Genomic DNA, 17,165 nt, shown 5'->3' on the forward strand with positions numbered 1-17,165 from the left:
TTTTTTCAAATATTCTTTCTGCCCCTTTCTCTTTCTTCTCTTCTCCTGCAACTCCCATTATGTGTATGTTGGTACACTGGAAGGCATCCCATACATCTTTTGTTTGTTTTTTAAGCTTCTTAAAGTGTGGTTCTTAAGGCAGAAGCATCAACACCACCTCAGAAGTTGGTAGAAGTGTCAATTCTTAGGCATTACTCTAAATGTATTGAAGAAGCTCTAAGGATGAGACCCAACGATCTGTGTGTGTGTGTGTGTGTGTGTGTGTATTGAAGTTGACACACAATGTTACAGTAGTTTTAAGTGTACAACATAGTGATTTGACAAGTCTACACATTATGCTATGCTCACCACAAGTGTACCTGCCGTCTGCTGCTATACAACCCGACTATAATATCATTGACTATATTCCCTACCCTTACCTTTCATTCCCATGATACTCTTTCCGTAACTGGAAGTCTATACCTCTTACTCCCTTTCATCCATTTTTCACATCCCCCCAGCTCTCTCCCCTCTGGCAACCACCAGTTTGCTCTCTGTATCAATGAGTCTATTTCTGTTTTGTTTGTTCCTTTGTTTTGTTTTTTTAGATTCCACATGTAAGTGAAATCATATAGCATTTGTCTTTCTATGTCTGACTTGTTTCACTCAGCATAATACCCTCTAGGTCCATCCATGGTGTTGCAAATGTTGCAAGATCTCATTCTTTTTTATGGGTCCATTGTGTATATATACCATATCTTCTTTATCTGTTCATCTATTAATGGGCATTTACATTGCTTCCATATCTTGGCTATTGTATAGCTGCAACAATAATAAATAATGCAGCAATAAACATAAGAGTGCATATATCTTTTTGAATTAATGTTTTGTTTTTTTTTGGGGGGGTAGATATCCAGTAGTGGAATTACTGGATTATATGGTATTTCTGTTTTGTGGTTTTTGAGGAACCTCCATACTATTGCCCAAAGTGTTTGCACCAATTTACATTCCCACCAACAGTGTTCCAGGATTCCTTTTTTCTCCACATCCTTGCCAACACTTGTTATTTCTTGTCTTTTTGATTTTACCTATTCTGGCAGGTGTAAGGTAGTATTTCGTTGTGGTCTTGATTTGCATTTCCTTGGTGATTAGTAATTTTGAGCAACTTTTCTTGTGTCTGTTGGCCATCTGTATGTCTTCTTTGGAAAAATGTCTGTTTAGATCTTTTGGCCATTTTTTTAAAAGAATTTATTTATCCGTTTGACAGAGAGAGAGACAGTGAGAGAGAGAACACAAGCAGGGGGAATGGGAGAGGGAGAAGCAGGCTTCCCGCTGAGCAGGGAGCCCCATGTGGGGCTTGATCTCAGGACCCCAGGACCATGACCTGAGCTAAAGGCAGACGCCTAACTACTGAGCCACCCAGGCGCCCCTTTTTGGCCATTTTTTTATTGGATTGTTTTTGTGGTGTTGAGTTGTGTACATTCTTTATATATTTTGGCTATTAAACCCTTATTGGATATTTCATTCACAAATATCTTCTCCCATTCAGTAGGTTGCCTTTTCATTTTATTGATAGTTTCCTTTGCTGTGCAAAATTCTTTTATTTTGGCATAGTCCTAACAGTTTAATTTTGCTTTTGTTTCCCTTGCTTGAGGAGACATATCTAGAAAAATATTGCTAAGGCCAGTGTCCAAGAGGTTACAACCTATGCTTTCCTCTAGAAGTTTTATGGTTTCAGGTCTCACATTTAGGTCTTTAATTTTTCTTTTCAGTTTATTTTTGTATATGATGTAAGGAAGCAATCCAGATTCATTCTTTTGAATGTAGCTGTCCAGTTTTCCTAACAACACTTTTTAAAGACACTGTCTTTTCCTTATTGTATATTTTTGCTTCCTTTGTCATAGATTAATTGACCATGTAAGAAAGAGTTTACTTCTGGGCTCTCTATTCTGTTCCATTGATCTTTATGTCCGTTTTTGTGCCAGTACCATACTGTTTTGATTGGTTTAGCTTTGTAGTATATCTTGAAATCTGGGATTGTGATTCCTCCAGCTTTGTTCTTTCTCAAGAGTGTTGGCTGTTTGAGGTCTTTTGTGGCTCCATATAAATTTTAAGATTCTTTGTTCTAGTGCTGCGAAAAATGCTGTTGGTATCTTGATAGGGATTGCATCGAATCTGTAGATTGCTTTAGGTATATGGACATTTTAACAACATTAATTCTTCTAATTCATGAGCATGGTTTATCTTTCCATTGTTCATATTGTCTTCAATTTCTTTTATCAATGTCTTGTAGTTTTTGGAGTACAGGTCTTTCACTTCCTTGGTTAAGTTTATTCCTAGGTTTTTTGGGGGGAGGTTATAATTGTAAATGGGATTATTTTTTAAATTTCTCTTTCTATTGCTTTGTTGTTAGTGTATGTAAAGGAGACTCTACTGAATTCATTTATTACTTCTAATAGTTTTTTGGTGGAGTCTTTAGGATTTTCTATATATAGTCTCATGTCGTCCACAAATAGTAACAGTTTTACTTCTTCCTTACCAACTCAATTGCCTTTTATTTCTTTTTCTTGTCTGATTGTTGTGGCTAGCACTTCCAGTACACTATGTTGAATAAAAGTTTTGAGAGTGGACATCCTTATCTTGTTCTTAAGCTTAGAGAAAAAACTCTTAGATTTTCATTTTAGCAATCTGTTCTTTAACAAGCCCTCCAGTCAGTTCTGATGCACGCTAACATTTGAGAACCACTGGTTTAGACAGTTCTGAGTTTATAGATTTAGGCTATCCATGTATCTTTCAATTAATTGATTAAGTAATTGATTCTAGTCACATTATTGAACTCCTGCTAGGTGCTAAACACTGTGGATATGATGATAAGATACTATTTTGGCTTGCTTTGTTTGTTTGTTTATTTATAGAAAGAGAGAGAGTGCAAGCAGGGGGAGGGGTGAAGGGAGAGGGAGTGAGTGTCCAGTAGACTCCCTGCTGAGCATGGAGCTGGATGCAGGGCCTGATCTCACCACCCTGACATCATCACCCAAGCTGAAATCAAGAGTTGGACACTCAACTGACTGAACCACGCAGGTGCCCCACTATTTCTGCTCTACATGATAGAACGAGGTTTCTGCACTTATAGGATCCCTAAGTGTTTTAAAAAGGCTGCACATAAACTGGTTATGAAAGGATATATATGCAACAATGTACTTGTGAATAGTTATTGTGAGTGACCAGAGGCAGAGAACTGAACACAGAAATTTATCCTAAAACTGGGACAGTGTAACCATTAGTTCCAGGCTGAGGTGAGAAAAAGCCTGTAGGACCATTATGGTTTGAATAAAGGAGATGATGAGATAGCAGAGTGGGTGAAATGTGGTGTTGAGCAACTTTCTCCATGGATTGGGAAGAATCCATTTCTACCATGGTCTCCAAATCCAATGTCCCATTGCTAAGCCAAGTACACTTTCATCCTTATATTATTGTTATCCTTACCTTTATTTGTGGAAGTAATTACAAGGCAAGATATATGTCATTTATTGTTTAGTGTGAAAGAAAAATCTATCAACAGATTAAAAAGTTTGTAATGGACAATTTCAAATATAAATGAAAGACAGAATCGTATCATAAACTCCTATATCCTTATAATCCAACTTTGAGCTACTTGGTGTGAGGATCAAATAAGATTATGTATGTAAAGACTTTAGCAGAGAGCCTTACTCTCAGTAGGCTTTCAATAATGGCTTGTTGTACCAGTCACGGTTCAATCAGAAAAGCAGAACCACTCACCAGAGATTTGCTATAGGGATTTGACCTTATACAATTGTGGGGACTGGTTTCACAGTCTGTGAGGCTGTTGTCTTTGTGCGTGTTGATAGAACCCAAAGTCAGTACGATGTGCTGGAACCTGCATCAGTCCTCACTGCCTGCAAATCTCCAACCTCAATGATGTGAGTGACCAGCAGAGGACAGTGTCCTTCATCGTGGAGGTAAATGTACGTTGGCCCAGGAGTTGGAGTTGCTAAAGCAGGATCCAGTGAGAACCAGAGGAGCTATGGGCCCAATTATTGATCCAGCCCAATAGGCAAGATCAGCATCAGATAAGCATGTGAGCGGCAAGAGAGCCTGGAACCCTGCAATGACCTTTCGAACATAAACAATGTGGCTGTGACTTCACTTTTGTCTTCCAAATTTTATGCAAGATGTTTTTTGTGGTTTGCTCACCTAGAGTTATGCAAGGAAGGGAATTCAGGGACATGTAGTTTTAGTTATTTGTTACTGTGTAACGAACTACCCCCAAACCCATAGCTTAAAACGGTAACAATCATTTATTTAGCTCAGGAATACGCAGTTAGGGCAGGGCTCAGTGAGGACAGTTTATCTGTGCTCCAAATGGTGTTAGCCAGAGTGGCTCCAAAAACTGATCAGAGGCTGGTTGGGGATTGGAATCACCTGAAGGCTCCATCACCCCCATGTCTATGATTGATGCTAGCTGTCAACTAGAATAGTTGATTCTCTGTGTGGTCTCTCTGGCATGGCAGCTTCATGGCGGCCAGGCTTTTTATCGGAGATTCGGGGTTCCGAAGACATAGGACTTAAGAGAGAGGGAGAGTGCGGCAGACTGGGAGAGGGAGAGAGACAGATAGGCAGATGGAGTTTCTATTTTGGTTGTCATTTATTAGCTATGCCACTTTAAGCAGGTCATTTATTTCCTCTGAACCTCAGTTCTCAAATTTTAAAAATCAGGACTTATTTTGGGGTTGCCCAGAAGGAGACTCCGAGGCAATAATTTGAATGAAAGTAGTTCATTTGGGAGTTAATCCCAGGAAATATTAGAAGAGAGCTGAGAAGTGTACAGGGAAGGAAAGAAGCTGGTAAAAGTTAATCAAACAAGTTACCACTGTGGGCAGCTGGAGCTTAAAACCTCTAGGGAAACCCAGGGAAACACTATAGAATCTATGTCACACAGCGTGAGGGGCTGGGATATTTATATATCAACTCCCATCTGTCATTGGTTGAAGACTCTGGGGAACATTAATTCCTCAGCACCTTTGGTCTACTGAGATCACGCCAAGTGGGAAAAACCCTCAAAGAGATACAGGTGCTGCTGGAGGAAAATTAGCAGGCCTGCATTGAAAATGGTAAAAGCTTAAGGGATATAGACAGGGCACCCACAGGGTTTGCTACAGAGTATGGGTTGTTGAGTAATTAAAATGGGATGACAGACAAAGAAATCCACTCCTGGCACGATGGTGCTTGTTATTGCTTTGGCAGGCGCCACTGCAGGATTGAAGGGAGGCCCTGAGGTCCAGGAGCTTTCAAAACTCACATCAGGAGACACTGCCAATTTCCTGAAAGGCAGTCTTAAGAAACGGCAATAATATCAGTGGGATTACCCACCCCCCTCAATAGACTTCAGGGCTAATAACCTGTCGTCACCTGTGGGAGTGCAGACCTCCCCAGTGGTTCCTCATAACTGAGTCTTATCTACACAAGGCTTGCTACCTTGGCTAATCTTACTCAAGCTCCAACCCTTGCGGATCACTGCCCCCCTACCCCCAAACGTTCTGGAACTCACGATCTGGTGACATTATCCAAGTGATGAAGTTGTGGGATATAGGTGAGGTTCGGTGGGGTGGAGTCCAGAGCCGATGACCAAGAAAGAATTCTTGAGATGTCTTTGATGCAAAATGGTCCTTTATTAAAGCACGGGAACAGGACCTGTGGGGAGAAAGAGCTGCACTGGGGTTATGAGGAATGGCCCATTATATACCCTCAAGTTGGGAGGGGGTTAGGGACAGCGTAAGCCTCTAAGGAATTTTGGAAGCAAGGTTTCCAGGACCTTGAGGGGGCTATCTATGGTGGGAAAAGGTCATTTATTACTGTCTAATAAAACCTCAGTTATGAGACCCTTCAGATGAGTATCGCTGGGCCATATGCTTGGGGGACGATTGCTAACACGTATCTTGGCAGGGGGGGCTTAGGGATAAAGGAAGTTTCCAAAGGAATTTTTATTTGTTAAAGTAGACTTACAGGATCCTGGTTGGGGAGGGGCGGTGTCAGGCTAGGATTGCCTTTTGCCCTTAGCAAAGTATTAACATTGAGACAGTTGAGTCCCTAGAGGAATGTCATTCTACCTGTTTCAAGGACTTGTCAATGGTCTGTAGGTAGTAAGGAAATGTAATAATTTTTCTTCTACCTTGTTTCCCACATCACAAGAATGTTTGCAAACCCGTGTTATTACAATACTGGATTCATAAGTTTGTAGTCATTTGATAGATATCTGCGCATCTCTGAAGGTTTCTGAGCAGAGGAGTGACATAATCCAATCTTTGGGAAGATTCTGGTGTGAAGGATTAAAAGACAGCAAAGAGGGAAAAGCAGAGTCTGTGTGTGTATGTGTTAAGTTATTACAATTACCCATTTTGAGGCGAGCGGGATGGGAGGAACTGATTTGGCTAGAAGCACTGTGCACGTAAAGGGACCCACGTGAAAGGGGCAAATCTTGGTGTCTCATAATAGAGTAAGCAATGGCCTGGTATTGCAAGACTCCAGTCTCCATGCATGGGGCCACGGCCACCTTTGCAATGTTCCTCGCGTCTCTCCTCACGTGTAAGGAGGGAATGGGAGCACCTCGCAGGGTTACAGCTGGGAGCAAGGGGACAGCGCCGGCTGCGCACTCAGCGCCAAGTCCGCGACAGGATAAGCGCGCCAATCCCACCTTCTCCTCTATCAGGAAAAAGGCGGGGGAGATAATACCATCTACATCAAGGGTTTGCCGTAAGTACTGAGGCTAAGTACCGGGCATGGAGTAGGCAGCCAACCCCAGCCTGTCGCCTCCCGGCCCCCACGCGGGTGAAGACGCACGGAGACTATGAGGGAAGAGGAGCTCCCGCGCTTGGCTCCCAGGCCGCCCCCCGCACGCGCTCCCTCCCGGGGCGCGCTGTTGCCGGGGCCCGAGCACCGCCCCACTCTAGCGCGGGCCAATGACAGCGGGGCCCGGGCACCGCCCAGCTCCAGCTCGAGCCAATAGCGGTGCCTCAAGGGCACCGCCCTGATCCCGCGCGGGCCAATAGCGGCGAGACTCGGCGCGGGAGCCGCCCCCGGTCGGGTGGGGAGGCGGAGAGACGGCCACCGACTCCGCCCCTCTCCCCTCTGACCCGGTGTCTCGTCTCTCCGTCTTCCTGTTCCAAACCACGTGGACGCGCCGGGGGCTGCGGGGCTACGGGAAAGAGCCCGGGTCACCGCCGCCGCTGTCGCCGCCAGGGTCGCGACCCCCGCGTCCGTCCGAAGTCGCCGCGCCCCGGCCGCCCGCACCTTTGCGGAGGGCGCGCACATGGCGACCCAGGCGCACTCCCTCAGCTACGCGGGCTGCAACTTCTTGCGCCAACGACTGGTTCTGTCCACCCTGAGTGGGCGCCCCGTCAAAATCCGAAAGATTCGGGCCAGAGACGACAACCCGGGCCTCCGAGGTAACTCGGGGAGGAAGCGCGCGGGGTGGGCGCGGGGACCGTGGGGGTGCTGCGCCGATACCCTGGGGGCGGCGCGCGGGGAGCCTGAGCGTCCAGCCGGCGCGTCGAGGAGGCCGAGCGCTGCGTCGCCCCCACACCCGAGAGCGCCCCGGGCTGAGGGGGGGGAGGCGGGGTCGGGCCCGAGGGGTGTGCTGCGGTGAGCGCTGCGCTGGCGTTTCCCGGGCGCTGCTAGTAAACAGCTACACGTTTTCCAGCCCTACGTGTTGCAACAAATCCCAGGCATCGCCCCCTCGCCTGCCTTCAGTCCCTCTTGCTCACGCCGTGAGCCTCTCGAAGGATAAAGGCAGTTTGCTGGACCGAAATGTGGTGATTGGGCAGATTTAAGATGGAGAGAGATTTGGAGAGAAAAGTATCACTGGTTGGTTCCGTGCTCTGTCCCAAAACACGTCTCAGAAGCAGCTGCCGCCTCGGACATCGGCTATCCCTGTCGCCATGATTTCGCAGCTGCCCTCACACCTCTCCTTGGGTGTAGATTAAAGAAAAAATTAAAATTCTGTGTTTGTTTTTAGCCGTACCTGGTATGTGCGCAGGACAGAAGCTTTGTAATAATTTTTTTGTTGTTGTTTAAGTCATGGGCCTGATTGCCTTGACTTTAGTCAGATTTGATGACAAGCGCTAAATTACAGGTTTCCAAGCCCCCTTTTTTTGCCCGACAAAAGTGGATTTATGAAAAAATAGTCCCTGTTTAAACTCACATCAAGTTAAGTGGTGCCGATTTTCAACTGGTCCCCTGGAATAAGATACATGGATTTGAAAGCTTCTGTCTGGTTATCCTGAATTGGGAGATTCACGCAAAGGAAAAAAGGAAAAACCTATCCGCAAATTGAAGGAGAGAGTTTGTGGTTGGTCTTGGAAGCTTTGTGGGTCCTGTTGAACTGTTTACTTTTGCGCCAACTTCTGTACTAGGTGGCCGGCCCATTTCCTCATCTGTCTGAGTGCGTGTTCTGGAGGGTTACATCTGTGCCTCTCTTGAATGGTGATTGGTTGCACATAGAGGGAAAATGCTATGTCATTGATGGAGATAGACGGTTAGGAAAGAAAAAACCAGAAGACCCTCCATACCTGGTGACAGTGGGAAGGGCTTGTGTTGGTACATGATTCTTCTCTCTACTGCTCAGAAACACTGAGGAAGTTAAGGAGGGACCCCGGCGTGGTTTCTGCCAGGTGTTCCCAACATCTGTACTTACTTTGAATCTGCTTGGGCAAAGCAGTTGCTTGATTGCTCTGCTCTGTGGCATTCTCAGCCAGCTCTCCCCTTTACCTCCAGTTTACTCTAGAGAATTTGCCATTAGCTAGATATGGGAAGACAGGCTTCTACTTCTGCGAACAGTGGGCATAGGTTTCTTTATCATTGTTTGTTTTTTTAATAGCAATAGAAGTACTTTGGCCTGGAAACCTGAGATTTCTGTGGGAAATATAGTGCTTGTAAGATGCAATTTAGTGTTTGTCTTTTGACAGGTGGCCTCCAGACTAATATTTAATGTTCCGAAAGATGCTCCCCACTCCCCAGGGGAGCACGACATGGAGCATTATTTGCCTTACCTTATTAATACACCAAGGGAAAAAACAGAGGCTCCTGATTTAGATCTCCGTGTGCTGGTTTCAGGTCCTCAGAAATCTTGTAGATGTTCATTTAATTTCTTCCAAGAGGGGGACGCCTGGGTGGCTCAGTCGGCGTCTGCCTTTGGCTTGGGTCATGATCCCAGGGTCCTGGGGTCGAGTCCTGCATCAGGCTCTGTGCTCAGCAGGGAGCCTGCCTCTCCCTCTGCCTGCAGCTCCCCCTGCTTGCGTGCTCTCTCTCTCTCTCTCTGACAATAAATAAATAAAATATTTTAAAAAAATTTTTTCAAGAGGGAAATGAGATATTTGTGTGTATATATATATGCATTCATAGATACACATACATGTAATTGTATATACACATATACATACACACATGTACATGTTTATGTATCTAAATACATGTAGCCCCTGATTCATGATAATGTGGTCATAGTCAAGTGAGTCCTTGGTAGTTTGAAGATGTAGCCAGGGGGCTGTGCTGCCAGTCATCTCTCCCTTTCTGACTCTTTCTGACTCAGATTCTGAGAATTGGAAAAAACTCACAGCATATCCAATAAAATCTTCAGCTTAAGTATAAAAATTGCATCTCTCAAAGGTGCTTGCTTAATCATCCCTCCTGGTGTGGGCTCTGGAGGGTGGGGGATGTAGAGGGCTTTTGCCTCAGGGGCACTGGTTCAGAAAAGGTTACTGAGCCCCAGCATGTGCAAGGCTTTGTGGGAGTGTAAACATGAGAAGCTGGTTGCCCCACTTCTGGAGGAGCTTTCTGAGTAGGAAGTGCTGAGAGTAGCTTGAGTAACCAAGTAGGAAGAGCTGCATGTTGTAAAGGGACTCAGCGGAGTTAGGGCAGAGGCTTCCCTGGGGGTGATGAAGGAAGACTTTCTGGGTCTGCTTCTGGTCTGGACAGATACGATGGTGGCTGCCAGAACCACTGTTGGTGAAAGGAATAGCTTGTAAGTCAAAGAGTTCTTTATTTATTACGTTGAGGTAAAATTCTTAATTTGTTGTGGTTGTAGTAGCTTGGTGGTTGAGAGATTGGTCTAAAGTTAGACCTTGGTTTGAGTTCTGGTTCTGCTTTTGCTATTAGTTCTTGGACCTTGGGCAAATTCTTTATCATTTCTGAGCCTCAGTTTTTTCATCTTAAGTGAAGCCAACCTTTACCACCTTCATAGGGTTATTGTAAAGATTAAATGAAATAATACTTAAAGCAGACAGAACAGTGCCGGGCATGTAGGAAAAACAAACGTTAGCTGGTTTTGGGGCGCCTGGATGGCTAATTCGGTTAAGCGTCCGACTCTTGATTTTGGCTCAGGTCAGGATCTCAGGGTTCTGAGATTGAGCCCTGCATCTGGCTCTGCGCTCAGCGGGGAGTTCGCTCCCCCCACCCCCCTTGCGCACTGTCTTTCTCTCAAATAAAAATAAATAAACCTTTTAAAAATGTTAGCTGGTTTTATTATTATGTAACTTCTACCTACGAGTATAGTTCTCTCTGGTGTCCGAAATCTGTTCCTGCTTCTTTTTTAGATTCTTAAAAAAGATTTATTTATTTGAGAGAGAGAGAGAGAGGGAGCACTCGCGCACAGAGGGAGAGTGAGCAGAGACTCTCCCACTGAGCAGAGAGCCTGACACGGGGACTCGATCCCAAGACCCTGAAATTATGACCTGAGCCAAAGGCAGACACTTAACCGACTGAGCCACCCAGGTGTCCCCATTCTTGCTTCTATATGGAAACTTTTCACATATTTCAAGAGAATTATGCCTTCTTTTTGTCCTCTCTTTTCAGTTTAAAGTTTTCCTTTTGGGTGATGTCTCCCAAATAGTGAAATTGTGTGTATTATGTATAATGTAGTGGTTTTCAACCAGGGCAGTTTTGCTCCCCAGGGGGACATTTGGCAGTTTTTGGAGATATTTTTGGTTGTTAAAACTGGGAGGCTGCTCCTGGCATCTTGTGGGTAGAGCCCAGGGATACCATTAAACATCCTGCAATGCACCCGACAACTTCCTCACACAAAGACTACTTCTGCCCAAGATGTCAACAGTGTGGATGTTGAAACCCCTGGCATATGAGACTTAATTATTATGCCTTTTCTTTTCTTTTCCCCATATCTCCAGTGGTTGGGAATAACAGTGTGTGGACCAAGAAAGTTGCACAGGGATTCAGAAGGGGATGAGACAGAGGTCAAACTCTGTGACTTCAGGCAAACAAGCTAATCTCTTAAATAAAACTGCCTCCTTCCAGTGTGGAGGGATTGTATACAATGAGAAGGTTTTGAACCCCAAAGAAAGATGATCCTAGAATGGTTTTTACTAATTACACAACCACATGTGTAGTTTTTGCTTCATTCTGAGAAACATGAGCAGTTATGTTTCATTCTACTCTTGCTATTCGTGAGGAGGAAGTAAATATTTTGTTTTGCTGCTGTGTTCCTGCAGGTAGAAAGCCAAGGTGAGGTAGCTGGCAAAGTTGAAGCCCATGGAGTGACAGAGCTGGAAGGAGGCTGCAGCCAGCTCCCGCCTGGAGGGTTCGTTCTCCCGTTTAACTGTGTGGTGGACTGGCTATTCCGGAAAGCAGCTGTCCACAGCGGCCCTGTCTCTGGATTTCAAGAGGGCTGTGTCTTGCAGGGTTAGGTTGAGTTCACAGTTTATGGGTAAGGTGAGGTCCAAATGGAAAGAATTCCACGAGAATAATTGTTTAAAGTGGGAATAGGGAAAAATGGACTCGGGTGGAAGCACTGGCTTAGCAGTTAGGACCCAGGACCGCTACTGCCCATGTCCCTGAGCCAGTCCCATGACTAAGCCTCACTGTCTTCCCCTGTGAAATTGGAGAGAGGAGTTATGTGGGCCCACGGGAGTGCTGCACGTGGCTTAAGCAGATGAGATTCTGAAAAGGGAGGGGTAAGTGGAGTTTTAATCAAAAGAATTCCGTAAAATGTGGTGAGGAAACATGCTACATAGAGGTCCCTTGAAAGGAAACATCTTTGGTGAACTGATGTGCTGTTTTGGGGCTAAATCTGGCTGTTCTTAAATTGCATCTTCTAGAAGAATTGTAAGGGGAAACTTTTTCCTCTACTCGCAGTACTTCTGACACCAGATGTGTGAGTTTTTTTTCCCTTACAAAGCAATTCTCCCAATTCTCAGGGAGCATCAGCTGGGTGTACTACAGACTGAACTCAGTTCAGATGCTGTCTACATGCAGGTGACGGCACATCCCACAGGGTAAGGGCTCAGCCCCACAAGACTGCCGCCACATCAGACAAGTTCCCATCGCAAGTTCAGGCCACTTGTACTTCTGACCAGCTGGTTAATATAAATTGGGGGTTCCCACAATCGCCTCCTTGGGTCTGATAATTTGCCAAAATGGCTCACAAAGCTCAGGGAAACACTTATGTTCACCAGTTTATTGTAGAGGATATTATAAAGGGTATAGCTGAACACATGCTCAGATGAGGTATATAGGGCCAGGTGCTGAAGGGTCCTGAAGCAGGAACTTCTGCCTTCTGGAACCAGGGTGTGCACCATCCTTCCAGCACATGTGTTCATTCACTGGCCTGGAAGTTCTCTCGTTGTGCAAGAGTTTGAATAGGTTTAATCTCCAGGCAGCCTCCTCTTCCCTCAAGATCAGCAGGTAGGGCTTCAAGTTCCAGCCCTCTAATGACGGTGTTTCTGGTGACCAGGCCCATCCTGAGGTTGTGTAGGGGCCCCATCCTAAGTCACCTCATCAGCATAAATTCAAGTGTACTCAAATGGGGCTCCTTATGAATAAATTTTTGGAGACACTCCTATTATTTTGGAACTTCCAAGGGTTTTAGGAGCTCTGTGCCAGGAATCGGGGACAAAGACCAAATGCATTTCTTAGTATATCGCATGGTTGCACCTGTATTTTGTTTTAGTATGGTCTGAGACTCAGAGTTACTGCTTAGTAACTATTAGTAATTAGTAACTAGGGGAAGCCTGATGACTCTACTAAGGATAGTTGATTGAATATATGTTGTGGATTGGGAACCTGCCCTCTTGTGCCTCTGTTGACTGTTAGTTTGCTGTCACATGTTGATTATTGAGTGCCCAAAATGAGATACTCATTTTTGAAAGACAAATGCCAGTATCCTGATTGTCTGTTTTGAAATCTGTTATTTCTTGAAAGCTGTAAAATGCTATTCCAGATGGAACTGTGCACCATCTTTTTTTTTTTTTTTTAGAGTAAGCTTTTAATTTTGAGATAGTTGTGGATTCACATGCAGTTGTAATAAATAATACTGAGAGATCCTGTCCACACTTCACCCAATTTCCCCCACATGGAACATCTGGAAAAACTGTATTACAGTATCACAGCCAGGAAATGGACAGGGGTAAGAGTGAAGGTACTGAGCATTTCCATTACCACGAGGATTCCTCAGGTTGCCCTTTCTCAGCCACACCGGCTTCCTCCTCACTGCACCAACTCCTTAACCTTGGCCATCACTGATCTGTTCTCCATTCCTATAATTTTGTCATTCAAAGAATGTAAGTGAAATCATATAGTAGGTAACCTTTTGTGCTGGACGTTTTCACTCAGCACGATCTTCTGAAGATTTAAGTTTTTTTAGATTTGTTCCTTTTTATTGCTGAACAGTATTCCATGGTATGAAAGTATCACAGTTTTTTTTAACCATTCACCTGTTGAAAGACATCTGGATTGTTTCCAGTTTTTTGGCCATTATGAATAAAGCTGCTGTAAGCATTTGTGTACAGGTTTTTATGTGGACATAAGTCTTTTCCTGGGATAAATGCCCAGGAGTATAGGCGCCGGGCTGTATGGTAGTTTGCAAACTTAGGAAACTGCCAAAGTGTTTTCCAGTGTGGCCTCACCGTTTTATATTCCCACCAGCAATGTGTAAGTGATTCAGGTTCTCTACACCCTTGCCAGCATTTGGTGTTGTCACTATTTTTTCCCCCAAGGGTTTTAAAATTTGTTACTTCTAAAATCAACATTTTAAGAACTTGGCTAAGCCTGTGCAGCTGGTGGCACTGAGGCCCCCTTCTGGCCTCTGGCCCTGCAGACCAGCTGCACAGTCTGCTGGGCTGTTTCTGGATGCTTCCCAAAAGTTATTGGCTAAGAGACAGCAGCTTAAGGTCATTGTCCCACCCGTCCGCACCAGAGGTCACATGTTTGAAAACTCCCATCTTGATCACACTTCTTGTAGAACCTGATGTTCTCGGATTTGGGGGGACGGGCTAAAATTTCCTTGGTCGTCTCCAGGGATGGGTGATGCTATCGATGTGAAGGTCACTGATGGCCTTCAGAAGGAAGAGGGAGGAGGCGGTGAACTCCCACCAGAGCACTGGTGAGTGTAAACTGGTTTCAGAGGAGGGTTAGGAAACTCTGGAGCGTCCTCCTATCCCCCTCCCCCCCCAAGACAGAGCCCATGGCCCACTTGTACCCCGAGTGGCAGTCCTCACACACCCGGGATGCCGCAAGGAGCTGCAGGCCGACAGGGTAGCTGCCACACCAGCTCTCACGCCGCCTTGTGCCGGGATGGTGCCCATGGCAGCCCGGGCGCCCGGCCCAACCCAGGCCTCCATGCAGGGTGGCCGGGATGGTTGGGTGCAGGAAGTACAGTTGAGCCACAGCTGGGGGAGGTGGCCCTCAGCCTGCAGCAAGTGGCTGTCACTGGATGAGCCCGAGGAGCCGGAGTAGGGTGGGCACATTGAGGAGGTGGGAGGAAGGACTCCACGAAGGACCAGTCCCCAGGCTGGGGGCGCCTCCTCTGGGCTTGCAGCCTTTGTGCCTCATGCTGTGCCCAGGCTCCTCCTTGCGCCCTCTGGCCGTTGCACTCAGGGTCTCTAGTTTTAGGTGTCCTGGTTGTACTGTCTTGTTTAATTCACATATTCCTAATGGCTGATGATGGCCAACATCCTTTCCTCTGCCTATTTGCCATCAGCACCGCTGCCTCCGACATCATTTGTTCATTGCCTATTAGGGTTGTTTGTTTTTAAGCTTAAGTTTTGAGAGTTCTTTACTACATGTTCCTGTCCTTACGTGTCAGATATGTGGATGGCTGATACTGTATCCCACTCTATAGCTTGTCTTTTCGTAAGCTCCACAGCCTACATGAGGCTTGAACTCAGGACTCTGAGATCAAGAGTCGCCTGCTCTACCAACTGAGCCAGCCAGGCGCCCCCAGTCTCGTTGTTCTCTTAACATAGTCTTTGGCAGAGCAAAAGATTTTACTTTTAATGAAATAGAATTTATCAAATTTGTCTCGTATGGCTTGTGCTTTGGTGTTGAGTCTAAGATCTCTTTGCCTTGTTCTAGATCTCAAAGATTTTCAGTGTTTTTTCTAAAGGTTTTATGGTTTTACATTTGATTTTTGTATGAGGTTTAAAACTTAGGTTGAGGTTCTTCTTCTTTTCTTTTCTTTTCTTTTCTTTTCTTTTCTTTTCTTTTTTCTTTTTGCTTATGGATGTCCAGATGTCCAATTGCTCCAGCACCATTTCGGGCTATCTTTCTTCCATTGAATTGCTTTTGTACCTTTGTAAAAAATCAGTTGGGCACATTTGTGTGGGTCTCTTTGTGGGACCTTTATTTGCTTCCACTGATCTATATGTCTGCCCCTTTGCCAGTACCATGTAGACTTGATTACTGTACCTGTAATTGTGTAGACTGATACCTCCAGCTTTATTCTTACTTTTTGTGATTGTTTTAGATATCCTGGTTCCTTTGCCTTTCCATATAAATTTTAGAATAATCTTGTCTTTATCTAAGTAAAAATCTTGTTAAGATTTTGACAGGAACTGTGTTATATGTCAATTTGGGGATAATTGTCATCTTTACTGAGTCTTCTTATCCATAAACATAGTATATCTCTCCGTTTATTTATCATCATCTTTGCTTTCTTTCACCAGCATTGTATAGTTTCCAGCATACAAGTACTGTAAACATTTTGTTACACATAAATATTTTACTTTTTTGAGCAATTGTCAATGGTATAGTATTTTTAATGTCAGTCTCCATGTGTTCAATGCTAGTATATAGAAATACAGTTCATTTTGGGGATCATCCTCTAACCATGCTGAATTTATTTGTTAGCTCTAGGTGTCTTTTTGTACATTCTTTGGGATTCTCTATGTAGATAATCATATCATCTGCAAAAAGGGATAGTACTATTTCTTCTTTCTAAACTTTATACCTTTTATTTCCTTCTCCTTGCTGCACTGGCTAGAACTTTTAGCACCATGTTAAGTATGGGATGAGAGCAAACTGCCTTACCTTGTTCCCTCTCTTGGGGGAAAGCGTCCAGTGTTTTGGCGCTAAGTGTAACGTTAGCTGTTATGTTTTTTCTTCAGATGCTTTCATAAGTGAAAAAGTTCCCTTCTATTCCTATTTTTCTAGGAGTTTTTTTGTTTTGTTTTGTTTTTGTTTTTGTTTTTTTATTAAATGAGTTGTATTTTGCCAAATGCCTACTCTGTACCAACTGATGTGATTGTATGATTTTTCTTCCCAATGCGTTTGTAAAGAAAAGTACTAGAACTGAAGAATTTGTATATAAATAGGAAACTTGAAAGGTCATAAAACAGCATAAATCAGAGAATTAAATTTCCCTTCGTTGATTTTATTTCTTTTGTAGGTTTTTATATGAGCACAGCAAAATATCTAGGAACGTTTGAAGGCATGGGACAAAAATAGTAATCTTCAGTTTGTTATTGTAAATAAAGCAGCAGTAAAAATTTTTGTACATATATTCTAGCATACTTCTATTTCTACAAGATAGAGTTCTGGATGTGGAATTGCTGAGTCAAAGACTATGCTTTTTTAAAATGTGGGGTCAATTCAAAGTATGTGAAATCCTCTTGCTTAATTGATAAGATATCCTTTCCCTTAATTGCTACTTCTTCCTTGTATTGACACTTTTTTTTTTTTTTTTTAGATATATTTAATGGCATTTGTAGTATGGGAGATTGGAGAGATGATTGGGTTTCTTTGCTTTTTTCATAATTTTTAAAGGTGCTCTTTCTTTGAATTTGATTTTTATTTATCTATTTATTATTTTTTTAAAGATTTATTTATTCATCTGAGAGAGAGCATGTGTGTGGCCAGGGGCGAGGGGTGCGGGGGGCTGAGGAAGA

At 44.2% G+C, this 17,165-nt stretch overlaps 1 protein-coding gene across 1 annotated transcript in view; it reads left to right on the forward strand.

Moving 5' to 3' along the window:
• The first annotated feature begins 7,132 nt into the window (after positions 1 to 7,132).
• RCL1 (RNA terminal phosphate cyclase like 1) overlaps positions 7,133 to 17,165 on the forward strand; it is a 57,327-nt gene continuing 47,294 nt past the window's right edge. Inside the window, exon 1 of the mRNA XM_040620302.1 lies at positions 7,133 to 7,442. Within this exon, the coding sequence (XP_040476236.1) occupies positions 7,307 to 7,442 (136 nt within the window). The 5' untranslated portion in view covers positions 7,133 to 7,306. The remainder of the gene's footprint in view (positions 7,443 to 17,165) is intronic.

This window comes from Ursus maritimus, unplaced genomic scaffold (assembly GCF_017311325.1).
Source record: "Ursus maritimus isolate PB19 unplaced genomic scaffold, ASM1731132v1 scaffold_34, whole genome shotgun sequence".
NCBI classification, from domain to species: domain Eukaryota; kingdom Metazoa; phylum Chordata; class Mammalia; order Carnivora; family Ursidae; genus Ursus; species Ursus maritimus.